The sequence below is a fragment of the Protomyctophum bolini genome, assembly GCF_963924005.1.
Source record: "Protomyctophum bolini genome assembly, chromosome: 7".
NCBI lineage: Eukaryota > Metazoa > Chordata > Actinopteri > Myctophiformes > Myctophidae > Protomyctophum > Protomyctophum bolini.
Window position 1 is genome coordinate 25,737,151 of NC_137868.1, and position 20,635 is coordinate 25,757,785.

General features: G+C 42.5%; 1 protein-coding gene across 3 annotated transcripts; it reads left to right on the forward strand.

Moving 5' to 3' along the window:
• The first annotated feature begins 1,634 nt into the window (after window positions 1–1,634).
• ptpn3 (protein tyrosine phosphatase non-receptor type 3) lies at window positions 1,635–20,469 on the forward strand. Of its 3 annotated transcripts, none has more exons than XM_080768456.1 (26): window positions 1,635–1,767; window positions 3,301–3,442; window positions 5,876–6,010; window positions 6,111–6,153; window positions 6,502–6,583; window positions 7,068–7,112; window positions 7,256–7,308; window positions 7,576–7,693; window positions 7,804–7,891; window positions 8,138–8,226; window positions 8,318–8,381; window positions 8,495–8,709; window positions 8,795–8,920; window positions 12,349–12,510; window positions 12,719–12,824; window positions 13,049–13,126; window positions 13,272–13,328; window positions 13,940–14,096; window positions 14,304–14,479; window positions 14,757–14,847; window positions 15,055–15,116; window positions 15,249–15,395; window positions 16,840–16,968; window positions 18,284–18,429; window positions 18,510–18,645; window positions 19,835–20,469. In XM_080768456.1, the coding sequence occupies exons 2-26, from the start codon at window positions 3,374–3,376 to the stop codon at window positions 19,907–19,909; spliced, it is 2,649 nt and encodes an 882-aa protein (XP_080624582.1). In that variant the 5' UTR covers window positions 1,635–1,767; window positions 3,301–3,373; the 3' UTR covers window positions 19,910–20,469. The 3 variants fall into 3 exon arrangements, with proteins under 3 accessions (XP_080624582.1, XP_080624584.1, XP_080624583.1); XM_080768457.1 differs by having other exon boundaries at window positions 1,688–1,778; XM_080768458.1 differs by lacking the exon at window positions 15,249–15,395.
• The last annotated feature ends 166 nt before the right edge of the window (window positions 20,470–20,635 follow it).

Consider the following 20,635-nt stretch of genomic DNA (forward strand, 5'->3'; position numbering starts at 1 on the left):
CCCCTGTCAGGTGAAAATAAGCAGCTTGGACTCCTCATGCATAGACGGAAGCATGAGGTAAGTCCCCTGCCCCTTTCCCCCCAGGTTGGCAGAGGAAGTGTAGCGCCCAGGATTACATTAGATGATTGACACTGGGTGAAAAAATGGGTTGCAAAATAGTGGGATAAAAATTATATACCGGTATATAAAGAAAAAATTATCTTTTGACAAATGCCAATGCCATATGTCTTCAACATTTCACTCTCATTCTTGAACTTTTAACCTTTTTATTTCACATCTTTCAATTCTCACTTTAGGTAAAGCAGTGTCTCTGGTTGTGTTTTGCCTCAATGCTAGCCTATCACACACATGAAAGTGCAGATGACCGCAAATAGATTTTTGGTGATATTTTGGGCAAGCAGGCATGTTGGCTTAGAACTGTTATTGCCTTTAAAAAGGCATGGAAAGAACATTGGATGGACATTACTGAGGATCTGTATGTTATGGAAAACTAACATTCATACTTAGACTACAAGAGGATAAGTTCTATAAAAAGTGGGAAAAGTGGGATCTCTTCTTTCAGCCTAGCGATAATGCATGAGGATTTCAATTAATGTATCTTGTAACACTATCATATCTCTCAACGAACGGTATTAAAACAGACATTGATGAGACAATCAGCTAAATATAGTGAGCTATTATCAAGTTGCATGGAACTCTAGTCTAGGAGTCTTTAAACAAAAACAAAAAACAATAAGATGGGGGGGGGGGGTAAATGTACATTTACAAATCTTGTATACGTTTTTTTAATATGTATACATTACTGTATTTAGTGGGGCGGGGGTCCCTGCATCCTCTCTCTCAGCTAAAGGGGTCATTGGCCTGAAAAATACCACTACTCTGAATTATTGCTGCAATAGCTCATCTCTCCTGCGGGTGGCAGCAAGAAACCAGAGTGAGCAGCAGTTCAGTTTGACAACTTTATCATTGTTATTCAGAAATGTGTTAATAAAATTGGACAGATAAAGCGCAGCCTGCTTAACTAGCCTATTCTATGTTAGCACAGTATAAAGATAAACGTTGACAAGTTATTTTACCCTGCCTACACCCTAAATGCTTCATTGAATCGAATGAATCTCAGAATCTGCTTCAAATGTCCTGATTTCAAACTCAATTTACATACGATATTATTTAATTAGTCAATCAGAAAGGTTTCACTCTGCATGGTCCCTAAATCTGAAAATGCATTCATTTCAGTCATACTATAATACTCTTACCTTTTAGGCATAATCTTCATAATCTTCACCTAGCACTTGTCTACCATTGTCCAAACTGGATAGTGGATATATCGCTAACGCTAATAATATAAAAATTAACTGCCATGCTGTTCGCGCTACTTTGTTTTTTCGTTTGTTTATTTGCAAAGCTCATTATGCAAAGTTTCTAGGTTTCACGGATGTGATGCCACTTTTCCGTCACACGACGGTGTCGCCTGGCAAAAATAGCAGATCCACAAGCTCACAAAGCGTCAACGACGCGACGCGCTGTGAGCTTGTAGATCGACAATAACATGTGGCGCGCGCCGTACGACGAAGTATATAACGGGAGCAACGCGCGTGCTGGGTGGGTAGGATCGGGAGCGCGCTTGGGGAAGGGGCGGGGCCGTGGAGTAGGAATCACCACAGCCAGAGGGATGAGAAACTTGTCCCGGATATTTACCTTCTACCTGGCCCACACAGGAGGGACGCGCCCCGCCGACAGAAAATGCTCCACTTCAGGACGACCGAGGTACACTTACAGTAAATGCATCTTCTATCTACTTCTAAGCTGCATGCGTCTTCATAACATATCACAAGCCACGCTGTAGTGTCGCTCTTTTTAAAGAAACTTTGCGAATGGTGGTGTGTCACGGTGTGCTCTGCTGTGTTGTGTTGTTCCAGAGTCCTTTGGGTGAGGCTGACTGACTGAGAAGTTTAGGTTGTTAACAGGTTCCTTGATCGCGCAGTAGAACAAAGTACAAGAGATCATATAATATTGTCGATAGGCTGTGCCACTGTGTATAGTAAGCTACTGCTGCTGTAGTCAACTCAAGGCTTTATACTTTGAATTAGGCCTGGCTGGCTTAATCCTCTGTTTACGTTTGTGAGAGTAGACGAGGTTAAAGGTTGGTCATTAGCAGCTAGAGAGTAGAGACAGATATATTTTAGCTGTCTCTGGTGAGTGCATTGCTTAATACTCTAAATAAGTAAATGTAATCCCTGTGTTCATTATTTATAAAACAATGATGGATACGTTAACTTATTTAAGCTACAGGCATACTTTGATGGCATTCTTCTGTCACCTAAAAAAGTGGTCTATGTCAACAATATCCCTAAATAAATAAAATAGTGAATAGAGCTGAACTCTTTGAAGTTTAAAAATAACATTCACATGTGAATTCATTATAGGTTAGTCAATGAGAGTTTATCATGGAAAACAGGTCTGTTTAATATATTCTGAGAGTGACACTGTGTTCAAACATTAACTTACACTTTGTGTATCTTTGACAAAGAGTAAGGCAGGCCATTCTGTGTGTTGAATTTATCTGTAAACCAAAACTGGACACAAATGCATGCACACGTACACACACACACACACACACACACACACACACACACACACACACACACACACACACACACAGTCACACACACACACACACACACACACACACACACACACTTGATTCATTGAATAATTTATTAACAGATTGGAGAATTACAGTACATTTCAAGCACAACTCAAAACACACACACACACACACACACACACACACACATTCTTAAGCATGAGCAACTATTGGCTTTGAGCCAGTAACTATGAGTGGACGTGAGAGTGCATGGACACACGCACGCACATATGTGAGGCCTATGCGTGCATACATTGTCCGTAGTAGCAGGTCTTAGATCTGTTCCTAGCCGTGCAAATGGGCGTGCTGAACTCGGAGAATATTTAACATTCTTATCATTCAGCTCCTGCACAGGGCGGAGAGACACCAAGGGAGAACTGGAGGGAAAGAGAACGAGAGGACATGTTCAGACTCAAGCCAAATAATAATGGATTGCACAAACAGACACACACACACACACACTCACACACGCACACACACTCACACAGACACAGTCGCTCCCTCGCATTCACAGTGCATTACTCACTGTGGCCTGATACTGAATCAGGCACACACATTACTCACCACACGATGTCATCCTCACGGGAAGACAACAGCCTGGAAAAACCTGACTATAAACTGTATGTACGTGTGTCGTCTGTGTGCGTTTCCAGATCCCCACTCAGTGATGAGCTGAGGGCAGGGTGTTTGTCTTGAGAGGGAGGCCGAGTTACCGTGGTAACAGACATGCCAAAACCTGACTTACTCTGCCTAGTTCAGCTGCTGGACGGCACCATCGAGACCTTTAGAGTCAGCGTGAGTAAGAAAGTACACATGCACACGCACAATTACACACACAGACACACGGCCTGCACCTCATTTCCATTGACTAGTTACACTAGTACATTAATTTCCTAACCTGCACCTCTACTTGCAGCCTCACTTTTCACAACCTTTTCTTCCGTCTTTCTATCGTGTTAAAGTTTGTCTCCACACACACACACACACACACACACACACACACACACACACACACACACACACAGATCATATGTTGGTCCTATCTGTCTCTGTGCAGTGCTAATGATTGTAGTGTCAGTGGATGACATAGCGAGACTCCTCTTTCGCATTTCCATTGATCCGCCTCCCGTTTGTTCAGAACAGTGTCCTTGGTTCGATGGACTTCTTCTCTTTCAGAATCGTGCTTTGCGTTATTTTTATAGGCAGAGTGGAGCCTTTCACATATGGGAGGCTTCCATCAGCATATACGGCATGCCATGCATGCATGAGCTTACGTCAGCATGGCATGCACGCATTCTCTCAGAGAATGATGTACTGTAAGTCACCATATGATTTTCTAGGCCAGCTTCTCCTTTTAAACCTCAGACAGTCTAAGGAGAGTTGGAATATAAGATCAGGGAAACTACTGTGACTGTCCAATATGAAACTCCTTATATTGCATGTTGCTCGCTGCACTGACACACTTAATACTTTAAGTAAGTAAGTAAGTAAAAGTCTGGTGTTCAAAATGTACTTGTGTAAGAGTACTTAAGTATTGTCATCAAAATATATACTTAAGTACCAAATGTAAAAATTATCATTATGCAGTCAGTATGTCCTATTTCTCACAAGTTTGTCATGTACAATCTTTTTTTGAAAATAGCAGATCTACGTACAAGCTCACAACGCAACTCGTTGTGAGCTTGTTAATCAGCTATTTTGAAATGACCAAAGTATACTTGTTGCGAACGCAGTGAGCACTTACTATGAGACCTAGCAGATCATGTCTGTCTGTGTGTGTGTCTGTCTGTGTGTCTGTCCTGCTTTCCAAATATGGAGTGTGTTGCATCAGCAATCACTCAGCTCCATATATGGGCACAAAAGGGGCCAGGTCCACTCAGCTCCATATATGGGCACAAAAGGGGCCAGGTCCACATATACAGTAACAGCGGGACAGACACACAGACAGACAGACATGATCTGCAGGGTCTCAGCTGCGTTCGCTTCCCGCGTTTGCGCGTCTTACTGGTATATACTAGGACGGAAGTGTTTAATGTATATTATTGTTTTGTAGAAATCTTCAAAGTAATTGAAGTTTTCAAATAATTGTAGTGGAGTAAAAGTATTGGAAAATTGGAAATACTCTGAAAATACCCGAAATTTGTATACCACAGCCTATATCTGCGCCATAGTGTGAGCTACAGCACTTCAGACCTAAAGCCTGTGCTATACTTAGTGGCACACTCAAGCTTTATGCTATACTTATGCTAGGAAAAACATGATCTGTCAGCAGCCCCACAGATCTACTGAGGTGCATGGTTTCATTTGTGTCGTGTTCTGAACAAGAAAAGCAAGAAAGAGCCTTAACTCAGAAAATCGAGGCTAGCAAAGGTTTCTGCGATCATGTCCTTCATTGACGTAAACATTGTATTTGACAGTGTCAGCACCGTTAGCAGTGTTTCCTAAACACTGGGGTGGAGCACAACAGTGGGACATGAAATGTCACGATGACAGCCAAGTCCTCTTTGTAACGGTAGTTTATCCATTTGCAACTCTGAGTTTTTAAACTCTTAAGTTAACAAGAACAAGTACCTACACACACATTCACAGAGTACTATGCAGAGAGCATCGCTTTTATTTTATTTTCAAAATGTATGTCTCTCCCTCTACAGTACACACACACACATTAGAGATGCACGATATTAAAATGATGCCCGATCTCCGATTATTTGTAGGGTCAAATTGGCCGATACTGATTCCGATATATGAACTCATTGCTTATTTATTTTTATTTTTAGAGACAGAGACAAGCAGACTGGCTGCTCTGCGAGTACAAAGCCATTGATGGTCACATTATTATTGTGTCATCAATATCGGTGAAAATTTGTATTATTTGGATACTAATTCGATACCGATATGGCATTTCTATGGCCGATTTTGATATGCTACCGTCCCTACCGATATATCATGCATCTCTAATATATATAATTTATTTACAGTGGTGTCTTTTAACTGTTGTGTTGGCCTATTTTCCTATTTAATGCATTTATTTATTGTCTTGTCTGTACAGACCTGAACAAAATTTATATATAGGGCATATCATTTAACCTAAACGTATAGGATTTTACACAAAACTTCATCAGAAGAATACCATTATTGAATAGTGTTACGTTTAATATTCAGTGTAAAATGTTTGTCCGTGTCCGAGACCATTTGAGAAAGTCTGACTTTAGATCCCTCCTTTTCCAGAAACAAGATGAAGGTGTGGTTCTGTTAGACCTGGTGTTCAACCACCTCGGCTTGCTAGAGAGACAGCTTTTTAGTCTACAGATCCGAGAATCCAGCACAGCAATTGTCTCCATTAAAACCAACACACAGTCTCCGGTGAGCTGGCCATTTGTCTCTCTTGGCTGTGATTGTAATTGTATAGAATAGAACGATGTTCTGTGTTTGAAATTTGAATAACCCTGTGTTCCTCTTTCAGAGATGGCTGGAGCCTGAAAAGCCATTGAAGAAGCAGCTGAAAGGTATCTGATATGTATTATGTCTGTGCCTTTATTTGAAGTAGAATTTGTTTTGACTATTTCTTAAGCCATTAAAAGCATCTGTGTCATTTTAGATTTTTGTGTTGGCTATTCTAATTCAACAATAGCAGATATACAAGCTCACAGCATGTCAATTCATGCCGTGAGTTTGTACATCTGCTATTTCTTTACATTTAAAAAAAAATCTTGAAAGTGTGAGAACTACAGAAGGCATTTGTAGAATCGGCCTCAGGTCAGAACTTCAACTTGGGACAAAGAAACCAGGAGTCTGCTGTGATCACATCATGTAATCTTTCATATGTATAATAAGACATGGTTTTCCCTATGCAGGGCTAGTCTCTCCCTTCTATCTTAACTTCAGAGTACGATACTTCATCTCTGACCCCAACTCTCTGCAACATGAACAGACCAGGTGAATATGAATGTGGTTAGTCTAGTGAACGATAAGTGATATCGAAAGATAATTGGGTGTTTTTCCCCCCTTGGTTGTATGCAATTTCTTTTTTCATTATACATTTTTTCGTAACAATAATCAGTGGTTGGGGACCGGACCGCTGGACTAGCAGTTCAGGCACCTAGGCTACGATATAGCTAAACGGTGTGACGCGGGTTTGAGTCCCGATCCCGACGGCCTTTGCTGCGTGTCACTCCTCAGCTCTCTCTTCCAATTTCAGCCTACTGTGTTCAACTATAATAAAGGCATAAAATAAATCTTTAAAGAATATCAATAATCAGTTGTTTGCCTTAATTCCAGGTTAAAAATACTTTAGTTGTGTGTCACGTGTCAGTAGCCATTGTTAATGGGAGTGAAAAAGGGAGTCGTGTGTCTATGACATGTGAGTGGGATGATTGAAGTAGTGTGGGTTGTATGAGTTCCTCTTGTCTCGTCTCTGTAGGCACCTGTACTTCCTCCAGATCAGGTGTGACATCAGGGAAGGAAGGTTAGTGGAGCTCCATGGGAAACGTGTTCAATAGAGCATACGCTAATCCACACGCAAGCAAACAAAAACACCTATTCCCTTGTGATGCAGAGTTTCCAGCAGTGATGTAGCAATTTCAATGTGTAATCATAGTCTGATTGCAGGTTGCAATGCCCGCTGAGTGCAGCAGTGGTGCTGGCGTCTTATGCTGTTCAGTGTAAGTCACCATTACATTTTCATTCAACAGTAGAGAAACGAATGACTCATGGCTTCAGTCATGCAAGTAATTGTTCCTGCATGTAAGCAAACAATTACCTGCACCTCTCATATAGTGCCCTACACAGTCGAATCCTCAGTGTTAAATTATGGGTCGGTTAGAGTTAAATTAACTGGAGATTTTATTAGGTTGACAATTGTAGGTCTGTATACGGAGGTGGTCTGAATATGCATTTCTGTGTAATATTTCTGACTCCATCCTCTGTAGCGGAGCTGAGGGACCACATGCCATCTTATCTCCCTGGTTACCTGTCCAAGTCCCACTTCATCCCAGAGCAGGACAATGACTTCCTATCCCGAGTGGAAGATCTGCATCCACAGCACAAGTACTGCAAAGAATCTGTTCCTTTTATAGTCTGAAATTCAAAACTGGTTTCCGCTCGTTTTGCACAGCACGTTCTCCACAGTTAGTATTGATGCCCCTGTGTGTTCCCAGGGGACTGAAGCAGAGCGAGGCAGAGTTATGTTTCCTCAACACGGCACGAACACTGGAGCTATATGGAGTGGAGCTGCATTCTGCCACGGTAGCTACGTCTTGGCTGTTTCTGGATATATTATCGGAATAATAACATTTACACCTGTGGTATTTTGACTGAGATCTGAATGCAGTGTGAGCCTGGTCTGGCAGATGTGATCGCATTCCGATTGCAATGTGTGCTTTGTGTGTTTACACCTTGCATTACCATATATTTTTCCTTATCCAGATACAAATCACATCTACATTACTTTCTAATATATAAAATTCTCGCTCTCTTGTCACTCTTATTCAGGACTCCAACAATGCCCCCCTCTTGGTCGGGTTGGCTTCAAGTGGTGTAGCTATGTTCTGCAATATGATTTGCTCCAGTTTCTTCCCCTGGTGAGTGATAATGACAGCTGCACATTCATGTGATGGGTTGTCCTCAGCCTAGTTTTCTGACCCATTAAACCCTCTCACCATCATTATGCAGGGGGAACATAATCAAGATCTCCTTCAAGAGGAAACGCTTTCTCATCCACCTCAAACGGAAACATGTGAGTCTAGTCCTGTCTTTGGTTTCGGGTGCATCAATTACCCGCCCACGTCGCCTTTCAATGTGAATCCTGTGAGGATTGTATTGTACTATCCTATCCTCTGTGATGTGCAGGGGGAGACCCAGGATTGCATTGTGTCTCTGGCTTTGCCCTGTCCCAAGACTTGTAAGAATCTTTGGAGGTCCTGTGTGGATCACCATTCCTTCTTCAGCGCTAACCGGACAGCCAGGAGCCCGAAGCACAACAACACCACCACAACAACAACAATTCAGTCCTACAGCAAGTTGATCACACAGCACTTGGGCCTGGGAAACAGTAAAAATGAAACGTGAGTGTGTGTGCACAGTCACGTGCAGTCTTATAATAACTATTACAATTTTACAGTTTTCTATTCCTCTCCCCTTGATCTGTAGTGGTCCGGTGTGTCGGCGTGTGGTGGGAGGGATGGTATGGAACCCGGTCCTTCGAAGGTCTGTTTCAGCCGAGAATATGGAGACCAAGAGTCTTCCATCTAGATCCCCTCCAACTACACCCAACTGGTAAGATTTGTTTAGGCTCGGTGCTCTCAGATGAGACACTGTAGTACAGGGGTGCCTCCTTTCTGTTTAACACATTTTGTACATAATACGTCCTGAAACGTCATAAGGATTGGAACCGAGAGGTGCCTTAGACGTCTGTGGACGTCCTAGCGACGTCCAAACGACGCGGGGCGAGATAATAATATTCAGAATAATTACTTCTTTTTTTTTTGGCATTTCGCTTTTCGCTTGCCGTATGCTAACGCTCTGTGAAACTATTAGCTTGTCATTGACTCCCATGTTAGCGCGGCGGAAAGAATGACTCGTATCTCCTCATCCAGGGCGCTCTCCGTGGTGATGAATGGATCGATATGCTGGCGCTGCGTTTCTGCTCCTCATCCGTCTCTCCCGCAAAATATGAACTATTTGGAGCGTATATAAATATATTAAGATGATCGGAGATTGTGATGGCACTTTGTCAGTCAACTTTTTTAAGAAAGTATTTCCGGTTCATGGCTTTCAAAATAGAAGCGATCACTACTCTGGCGATTACTCTGGCGCAAGCAGCGCCTTTATTTTGATGCAGTTCCGGTACTAAATGTGTTAACTTGTATACGGACGACTGTGTCAGCTCACACCCAAATCAGTTTATCAAGTTTTCAGATGACACCATGATACTTAGTCTGCTCAAGAGCGATAATAACATCCTCAGCCACACAGCTGGAGTAGACAAGTTTATAGAATGGTGCGATCTACATCATCTGAAAATAATGTAAACAAAACCGAGGAGGTCATAGTTGACCCCAGGTCCATAGGAGACCACAGTATGATTAGTGTTCATGACCATAACATCAAACGGGTCGTCTCCTATAAATACCTGGGAGTGCAGATCGATGATGACCTGAGCTGAGCTGTCCACCAACGTCGTCGTCCCCCCCCTCCATCACTCCCCAGGCCATTTTTGAACAGGCAGTAATAACACAAGCTCGAAATATTGAATCTCACCCATTGCATGTATTGAACAGAGAGTATGAGATAATGCCATCCAGTAGGACATATATCAACCGTGCGTACGCCAAAATATGGGTGCACGCCAAAATTACCGAAATTTTCGGCATTTACGATTTCCGCCAAAGCTTGAAATTGAACTTGAGTAGGACAAAAAGTCACGTCTGGTCAGGAGCTGTCGTATGCTTTGTCCACGGCTGTTTTTCTGTCGTACACAAGCGGAGCAGCATTGTCTGAACTGCTGACACGCTGTCACAGGCATCTAAGCATATGTTTTCACTCCTAAAATGTTAATATAAAACTGTATATACATGTAAAAAAAAGAAAAAGAGATTTCCAACTTTACAAGTAATTAATTTCGCGAAATTGAATACAATATAACATGTTTACAATGTATTAGTTTGTGCTTAATCTAACAGTGCTTTACTGGCCTTGTTATGCGAGCGCACTTGTGAGATGATTTGGGAGCAGGTGTTCGTTCTTTATTTATTTAACAACACACCAGTAAGACCAGTTAGTTAGTTGGGCAGGGCTTGCAAGTTGCGTGTGCGTGCGTCTGTGTGTGTGTATGAGAGAGGGGGTGAGGCGGGCAGCAAGGCACGGGAGAACCTTTTCTTTTTCCTGTAACCAGGGTTTCCAGGACGTATTGCATGTGTTCATGTCGCAAAAACGAGGGTGAGGCTTGATTTCATAGGGCGTGCAAGATAGATTTCAGCCGTCATATTTATTAACGTCAGAACGAAATTAAGGAAGGATCAGCTGTTTGCGATCACTTTATAAATGCCGTGGCGACGTGGGTGTACTACGAAACCTGCACTCGAATCTGTGGCAGAATTTACACTCAATTGATAAATGAGGGCCATAGAACTCCACGGTGTGTGTATAATAGATTTAAACACTCACACTCGTGTTCCTCTTCCAAACAAAATGCTCAATCAGAGATTGTTAAATGACTAGATGCACTTTATCAGAGGAATGTGTGCAATATCTCTGTTTTTGTGTGTTTCATGGTGTTTTTTCTTTTCCTTTTGTGAATGTGTCATGTTATTTGTATGCAGCTGTGACTGTGTCTCCAAGACACATTTCTCCTAAGGGATACAAATAAAGACAACCTTGAACCTTGATACATTATAGCTTTATACCCCTCCCAAAAAGGTGAATGACTCTGTAATCAATGCAGCTCTTTGAGTTGCAGTATAGATGGGTTTTACAAGTGAGATTCATTGCTGTAACATTGACTTTGACATTAAACTGCAGAAGGAAAGTGTTAACATTGTAGTCTTCAGCTTTTAAACCAACTACAGGAGCTACATCCACCATTACAAATAAAAGCATGTCTGGCATCTTATCAATCACGACGTTCTTTTGCCAGAAATAAGTGCATTTCTTAAAATAATTGTCCCTCGCTTTATGACCCACTCTCTTTCCCTCTCACGGTACATGGAAAATGTGAGTGAAATACTCACAATACCCTTCGCAGTGTGTCACGGGCACGGCAAAGATTCAATATACTTAACCCATTTAGGCCTGACCTCAAAATTTAAAAGAATTCTTCTAAATCCTCCAGTTTTCTGAAATAAATATTTTCACGATTTTTCAAAAATAGCAGACCTACAAGTTCATAGCGTGCCACTCGGTGGCGCGCTATGAGCTTGTAGATCTGCCATTTTTCAATAGCTAAATTATAACATAATGTTTAAAACACCAAAAGGGGTTCCGGATCGGACCCCTCTCTAATGCCTTGCACATTATGAAACCAGTTTTCGGGCGAAACTAATCGAGGGCCCGATTGCCTGACAGCAACTTGGAGTGTACTGGACTCAATCCAGGTACACCCAACTGGACCGATCTCCAACACCAACGCCAGTTATTACAGCCACATTTGTTTCCATTATGTGATATATTTATATAATATTGATACTATTATTCATGGCACCGTCGGAGGTGCGTCAGGCAGAAATGCCCAGCAAGTCTTCTCTCTTGTGCTAAAGTATAAAAATATATACAGTATTTATAATAGTTTATATTGCCCAAGCCTATTGACCAAAACCAATACATTAGTTTTATAAGGGAAGTAAAATTGTCCTGGCTATTATTTTGTTCTTTTTGATTACTGTTTAAATTGTTAAACAGGCATGTAAACCCTCTTGAAAAAGAAGTCTGCACGCTGTGCTGAAGCTCCCAATGATCAATTTTAATAGGACAAAGGACAATGTTTTAACTTGTTATGGTCTTCTCAGACCTGATGAAGACCCTGACGGGCTTCAGCACCTGTCAGAGTCTGTGGACTTTTCTTCTTTTTCATGTATTTTTGTCCAGCACCTGTCAAATAGTCGGATGTGTTTGCTCTTCCTTGGACTGCACATGTATAACCCTCTTGGAGAGAACATGTATAAACACAAGCATAAATTGTCCTGGCTTAAGTTTATTGTCTCTGGCAGGCGGAGTCCCCGTGTTCGACACGGCATCCATAAGCGCCGCCCCTCCTCGGCGGAGCTGACCAATGATCTGAAAGACATGTCGGAGGGGGAGGATGTCTTCTACACATACCGGGCCTCTGTCACCAGCAGCAGAGACAGTGAGGGAGACAGTTCTCCACATCGGTATTAGGAAAACAACACACTTGCTTAATTTTATGCTATGGTACTGATGGTGTCGCACAACACAAATAGCAGATCTACAAGCTTACAATGCATCGCAACGTGACGTGTGGTGAGCTTTTAAATCTGCTTTTCCCCCCTGTCACACAGGCACGTAACAAAGTATAAATCTCTTCCAATCTAACCAACAATTTGACTTTGTTTACACCAGTCTCTCTGGCACACACAGCCAAACACTGGAGGAAGGTTCGTCACAAGTTGATGACATCAGCACGGGAGAAGAGGACAGCGAGCCTAGTTTACACTACAGGGACAAGGTCGGTTATATGATCGCCCACATACTGTTACTGTACTGTTTGTGTTGCATCCCAACCCCTGTTTTGTATAACACTATGGACTACTAAGGAATCGACTAGAAATATGGGTAGCTATGGGTTAGTATATTTAATAGTTTCCCCTTTATCATACATTTTGTAGTAATTCATTATGCAGAATATTTTTCCCGTGTTACATTGCAGAACTTGTGCATCTGATTTTGTAGGGGGCACCAGGGGACGGTGATCTGTTGTTAATACGTATTGCCCCTGATCCGGAAGGCAAGTTTGGCTTCAATGTTAAAGTGAGTCTCTCTTGTTCTCTCTCACACACACACACACACACACACACACACACACACACACACACACACACACAGAAACATTTTGAGTAATATGTGTTTGTCTCCCTCACTCTTGCTACATTTCATCTTTCCAAACTCCTTCCAGGGTGGGGTGGATCAGAAGATGCCTCTAGCCATATCCCACGTTAAACCTGACTCACCTGTAAGGACCGACTCAGAGTTGTTTGTGTTTAACTATGTGGTTGTGTTGTGTTAACTTGTGATGAAATATAAACAAAACATGGAATGATGGATGGCTAGAAAGATGGTTCTCAAATATTTTCATGTCAAGGACCCCCAAATTGATGTATATTTGGCCGCTGACCCCATCTGAAAAGATTTTGTGCCCCCCTCAAGAAAGATTTGTGTAATTCTTGTCAAAACGATTCCAAATTTGGGCCTGGGCCGTGGCTCAGCGGTCCAGGCACCTTGGCTGGTACAAACCCACAACGCGTTGCGTCATCATGATGCGCTGTGGGCTTGTAGATCGGCTATTACCGGATACCCAAAGTATGAATAGGGTTCAAGTGCTGTCGCTGGGATCCCCCGGAAATGTCCTCACTCGCCTCACTGGTTTACCGGAGACGGTCAGTCTTAGTGAGCGTGTGTATGTTTATAGGCACTGGTTTACCGGAGACGGTCAGTCTTAGTGAGTGTGTGTATGTTTATAGGCAGGGCGATCTGAACCCAAGCTGCTAGAGGGAGACCTGGTGACGTTCAGTCACCAGGGGACCCGGAGACGGTCAGTCTTAGTGAGCGTGTGTATGTTTATAGGCAGGGCGATGTGAACCCAAGCTGCTAGAGGGAGACCTGGTGGTCCTCATCAATGGTCGAGACATTTCAGAACACACACATGACCAGGTGGTCATGTTCATACGAGCCAGCAGAGAGGCACATTCCAGAGAACTGGACTTGCTCATCAGACGTAAAGGTGTGTGGGATCATGTGCACGTTTGTATGTTTGTGTGTATGCACCTTATCGTCGCTCCCCCCTAATTTATCTTTAGAAGTGAATGTAGTTAAGTGTGTCATTGGGTTTTAGAAATATTGAACCAATGAGAAGTATTAAAACGAGCTTGTGACTAATAATATCTACATGAGATTATGGATTATACACTCAACCAAGATTGTACTGTAGGTCCTGGGCGTGTGGCACCTGTGCTACAGTTTCCTCCTGCCCTAACACTGACTGGCCAATCACAGGGAGACAAGCCGCAGTCGCCTGGCCAGTCAGAGCGTGTCATTACACTGGAGGATTCATTGAAACAGCTGGAAAGAGGAATACAGTCAGGAACTCTCTCCTTCCACTTTGAGGTATGTGTGTGTATACACACACACACACACACACACACACAAGACTAAAGGGAACACGGGTAGCTAATAGAACGACAAATGGCTGCAATTCTGTTATACTTTAAGCACCTTTAATGACTCGCACTCACTTATTTGGGGATTCATAATGATGCCTTTTTAAGTGCTGTTTTGGGAACAGATGTTGGCCCTAATCTGCTGGGTGCTGAATGTTTTTAAAGTGTAATGTGTGTGTATTTGTAATGTGTAAACGTGCATGTGACATGTGTATGTGTTGCAGAACCTTTACAGGCGGAAACCTGGCCTACCACTAACCTGTGCTCGACTCTCTGAGAACATGGACAAGAACAGATATAAAGATGTTCTGCCATGTGAGTCCTATCTTTTCTCTTTGTCTGTCTGTCTGTCTGTCTCTGCATGTATTCCCAACAACACATCCCCCACCCCCCACAGCTTTCTGTATTACCTTAAATAACCTTGTTTTGTACAGTACTTCCCTGTGGTGCATCATAAAAATGTAACTGCTCAAAACACTGGTGCATCAGCAGCTGTACAACTACGTTTTCTCTCCTTTTTAGATGACGCTACCAGGGTCGTTCTGCAGGACCAAGAGGACTACATTAATGCCAGCCACATCACGGTATGGCGTTGCTGATATGCAATCATCTCTTTTTGTCCCCCCGGCGTCATTTCATCATGTATACTCAACCCTGTGTATAATGTGTGTTAGCATGAGCACGTCTGTCTGTGTGTCTGTCTGTCTGTCTCTTAGGTGGCGCCCCCAGTGTCTGGTGTGTGTTTGCGTTACATTGCCGCTCAGGGTCCTTTACCGCAGACCTGCACTCACTTCTGGCAGAGTGTGTGGGAGCAACAGACACACACCATCATTATGCTTACTACTCTCACAGAGAGGGGACGGGTACTTGCTTAAACACACTCATACATATCTCATTTATAAGCACATGTAGAGATATGTAAAAATCAGCCAGTGAGGATTTGGGTATTGTGGGTTAAAGGAGAATTCCATGCTAGAAGGCTTTCTTACCTTTTATTTGTAGTTGTTATGTCCCCAACAAAGAGGTCCAGGTGTTATTTTGTGCAAAAGCGCATTATTGGCTATTTTCCCTACCATAATAAGCCCTCAATGAATTGAATTGCATTGAATTGAATGGGGCATTGGGGTGCTTATTTCCATCGCATTTTTTACTACTTATTTAGATGGAAATAAGCTAATTAGCACAAAAACCCAATCCCCATTGAGGCTACCCTCAATGGGGGTTGGGTTCCAGCCCTGAATCGACAATAGCCAATAATGCACTTTTGCACAAAATAACACCTGGACCTCTGGTGGGGACGTAACGACTACAAATAAAGGTAAGAAAGCCTTCTAGCATGGAATTCTCCTTTAATGTCAAGCTGCTCAAAGTAAAATTTTCCTGTGATCATTGTTGTGCCAACATTGCTACATGATGTATCATGTTTGATTTGTTTATTACGGTTATTAGTTACTAGGTTTTATAGCGGTTTTGTTTTCTTAAAAATAAACAATCGCAGCAGCCGTTTGTAACAGGATTTCACAGACTACAGAACAGCTTGAAAGGGGAATACTTCATTGCACGACAGTGCGTTGTGAGCTTGTGAACAATTTTCAACATGTGACACCATCGTACGATGAGTATGAATTAGGCATAAGGTGTGAGCAGGATGCCGATGAGATATGTTCTTTGCACACAAGATGCAGCCACACGTGGAATCATTCAATGAAGCTGCCACTGTGTAGACTTGCCTGTTGCTTGGTAACCAGATGCTCTCATTAATTGATCAAGTGGCCGGAGATATTCTCTACTTCAGGGCTACTTGCCTGCGAATGCACACACAGAGAAATATATTGAAACTGAGATTTTTAATCGAACAATCGAAAATAATTTTTATTTTGATATAAATAAATCGATATATATTTTTTCTTTTATAATCGACCTGTAGTATACTTTGTACAATAGTGCCATGTGAACATAGGCGAATGTACAAGCTCACAACGCATCACAGGTTCACAGCGCTTGTAGAACTGCTATTTCCAGTGTTTATAATTGTCCATCAGTCGGAATCGAGGAAAATGTTTGTTTAATACTCGTTTGAAGTCATATATCACCCAGTCCTAATTGAAAGTCATTTTACATCCTGTTCGTTTTCCCCACCCTGAATTGTGTTCCTGAGAGAAGTGGTTAAAATGCATTGTCGAACACGAGTTTAATTTCCTGAGAGCCTCCAGGTAGCAGACAGTCATGTGTTATATTATTACTGTATGTGACTAATGGCTTGTGTCAGAATTAATGTGCTTTATGTATGATATCATATACTTTCAGACTAAGTGTCACCAGTACTGGCCGCATCCCCCAGAAGTGAGGGATTATGGGTACTTGAGGGTGAGCTGTCACTCAGAGGAATGTAATTTAGCCTACGTCACACGACAATTCACCCTGACACACACACAGGTACAGTAACGGTAACACCTTCTCAGTGAAATCCTGCAGTCCTGCTTTCAATAACCCTGACACAGCAAATGCTATGTATGACTCCAATCATGCAACATGGGCGGGGGTTTCTGTTTCTATGTTTTGTGGCATGTACTGTGATTTATGCCATATGTCACATAACAGAGCTCACCGCAGGCAACACATACTATGGACAAAACTAACGCTAGCCTGCATATAATCTCTTCCTGTGTGTGTGTGTGTGTGTGTGTGTGTGTGTGTGTGTGTGTGTGTGTGTGTGTGTGTGTGTGTGTGTGTGTGTGTGTGTGTGTGTGTGTGTGTGTGTGTGTGTGTGTGTGTGTGTGTGTGTGTGTGTGTGTGTGTGTGTGTGTGTGTGTGTGTGTGTGTGTGTGTTGAAAAGCACTCTTGTGTGTATACGAGTGTTTTCCATTAACTGTTTGCCATAATACATGGTGAACAGGTAAATAAGAGAGTATGGAGTCACACACATACACAAACATTCAAAGCTACCGCTGTGCGTGCCCATCTGTTCTCCTGGCTGAGTTAGTTCATCCCTGCATGCAGTCACAGGCCACTCGCCCGGCACAATTCCTGAACACAGCCACACTCCTCCTTTTGGATTTCACTTTCCCCCCCTCTATTCTTTCTCCACCTTCTATTTTGTCTTCCTTCAACCATATCCCCTTCCAATCCATGTACAGCAGAGGTTCCCAACCACTGGTGGTACTTGAGCCCTCCTCTGGTGGTACTCAGAGGAGTTGCCCCAAAAATTAAAAAAAAAGACAAAAGTGGAATGAAATATTTATATTACTACAGGTAGTTCTTCTGACCAAGCAATTGGTTGAAATAGGCTATCCAGCAGTGCTGAAATGAGCATGACAGCACACCTAGCCGTTAATAGAATATTTGAGAATGCATTAATCACATTAGAAATATCATCAGTTGTGCTGAGTAGTGATTAGACAGAGTTGTCAGAGCAGCAGCATTATTGGCTTAGGAATAGAACAAAAAGGACAGGTATTACGCTCCTGTATTTTAACATCAGTTATTATGGTGGTACTTGGAGAGACAAATATTTTCTGAGGTGGTACTTCAGTATAAAAAGGTTGGGAACCAATGATGTACAGTACATGTACTTTTCTTCCCCTCTTCCGCTGCCTTCTTTGCTTTTGTGGCTGTTATGTAGATGCTCTCTCATGTGTAATCAGTTTTGTCTAGTTTAAATGTACACAATTTAAAATATATGCTTCCTAACGCTATCTTTCTCACCCTCTTTGTGTGTGTGTGTGTGTGTGTGTGTGTGTGTGGTGTGTAGCGGGGTGAGGAACGGGCAGTCACTCATCTCCAGTACGTAGCATGGCCGGACCATGGCGTACCAGATGACCCTTCTGAGTTCCTGCTGTTTGTCAGCTGTGTTCGAGAAAGGAGAAGAGGAGAGGAGCCACTTATGGTACACTGCAGGTAAAACACATATACACACACAGACACACAAACATTCATGTGTGTAGTGTCGACATCTAAACTTTGTAATTGTTTTCCAGTGCTGGGATTGGACGCACAGGTGTTCTTATCACCATGGAAACAGCACTGACTCTGTTGGAGGAGGGTCGGCCGGTGTTCCCACTGGACATTGTCAGAACGCTGAGAGACCAACGAGCCATGATGGTCCAGACCACGGTACCGAAACACATAACAGCGAGCCATCATGGTTGATTAGCTCACTACTTGTTTTTCAAAGGCAAACACAGCTGCTTTTGACATGTAGCTGGTCCCACGTCATGTTTTATATCATGATTTCTCTGAGGAGGATGTCCTTGAGGCTTTTGTTTATTGGTTTTTCCTTTATTGAGAGGCAGCAGTTTTCCACTTCGCCAGTAGAAGTTGCTTTGTGTGCAAATTATTTAGCTGCCTTTCTTCTTCTTCTTCTTCTTATTATTACATAATGGTTATAGTACAAATGTACAATGTACAAAGTTTTCTCAAATGTTGTGTTGAGGGCCACAAGAAAAGAAATGTATTCCTGACACAAAATGTAACTCTTGTATAAAAAGCCATTTTCAGCAGGCAACGATTTGGCAAAGTAGGATCAGGTTTAACCCTTAGTTGTCCCCCAAGGTTCTGTACTTGGGGGGGGGGGGGGGGGGGTATCCAGGGTTTGATGAGGTCAGTGTTGTGATCTTCATACGGAGACGGCCAATTATGGAGTGTGTCACGAGGCATGACGGGACGGACTGACTAACATGAAATGCAGTAGTTCATAACTCATAGTAAACGCAATAATTTTCCAAATCTGTGTGTCTGTCACTCTGTGGCTGGCCGCCGGCGTAACTCGGAAAGTGTCTAATCAGCTTCTCTGATTGGCCAACCCAAACCGTTGGCTTCACGGATTGGCGGAGTGTCATGTAACATGTTTGCACACCAGTGCAAGTTTGAATAATTTGACCAGGCTGATAATACTCACCTGTCAGTGACTGTCACCATTATAGACCTGTTTCACCTCATTTGAGATGGATAGTACAGAAGTCATTCCCAACTAATTGTGTCCGGCGTGAAAGACTGTAGGTGTGTTTAGTGTCTGTCAGTGTGTCACAGTAAGAGTTCAGGCTAATTTGGAAAACATGTCAACATTCAGGTTGTCCACCTCTGTAGATAATGTGTCACTTTCACCCTGGAGTTCCCATTCTGGGCATTTCAATAATATACCGGAAATATTATTAAAACAAATCATGAATTGCTCAGATCTTTGAGCTTGTAAATCAGCTACTGTATTTCCATTATGGGGCATAAGTGGTTCAAGGCAACGATGGCGACAATAGTGATGCAGTGTATTGTTTTGTTAACTAACGGCACATATTTTGTGTTTCAGTGTCAGTTCCAGTTTGTGTGTGAGGCCATCCTGCGAGTCTACAATGAGAAGCAAGATGGATCTGAAGCCACATAGACATAAACACTGCTAACTAATCACAGCAGCACCAGAACATATACTCTCACTAGTCCGACCTCATTCTATGGAGCGTATTACCTGCTCTACTCGGAAGGATTCCATGATATCATACGGGACCAACAGCTGGCCACAGAACATGGTTCTCTGCAATCTGCATAGCATATACTGTAAGCCAGTGACTCCTGTACCTCTCTGGCCTTAGTTTTTTTTGTGGGCTAATAGTGCATTAAGAGGTTTGAGTCTCACAGAGACTGCTAGAAGACTGATGTGAGCTGCTGCTCTCTGTCCCAGAGGCCTCTATTTATCACTGTATCACACTAAAGCCATGTTGTCCTCCATGGAGGTGTGCCTTGGACTGATGTTTTACACAGGGCAACAGAACTGCCTGGAGCGTCTATAGTTTATCTGAGACTAGAGAGCGTTGCAGGTTTTATATCACCAACAGCTGGTTGGCTCACATTAGACTGCCGGTGGAAAACTGAACTTCTTCTCCTCCTTCTTGTCCTAATCACTCTTAAATTATTGAGACACTGAATAAACCCTGATTTGTATACTGATGGGTCATTATTTAGTTTGTTCTTATAATAGTCGATGCCTCTTATATGTCTGACTATGTATCTATCTGTCTACTACTGTATCTATATAGATCGATAATGTTTGAATTATATCCTAGCTGGCATTATGATCCTTTGTGTTACTGTTAAGATGCTGGGGGTGTTTGAA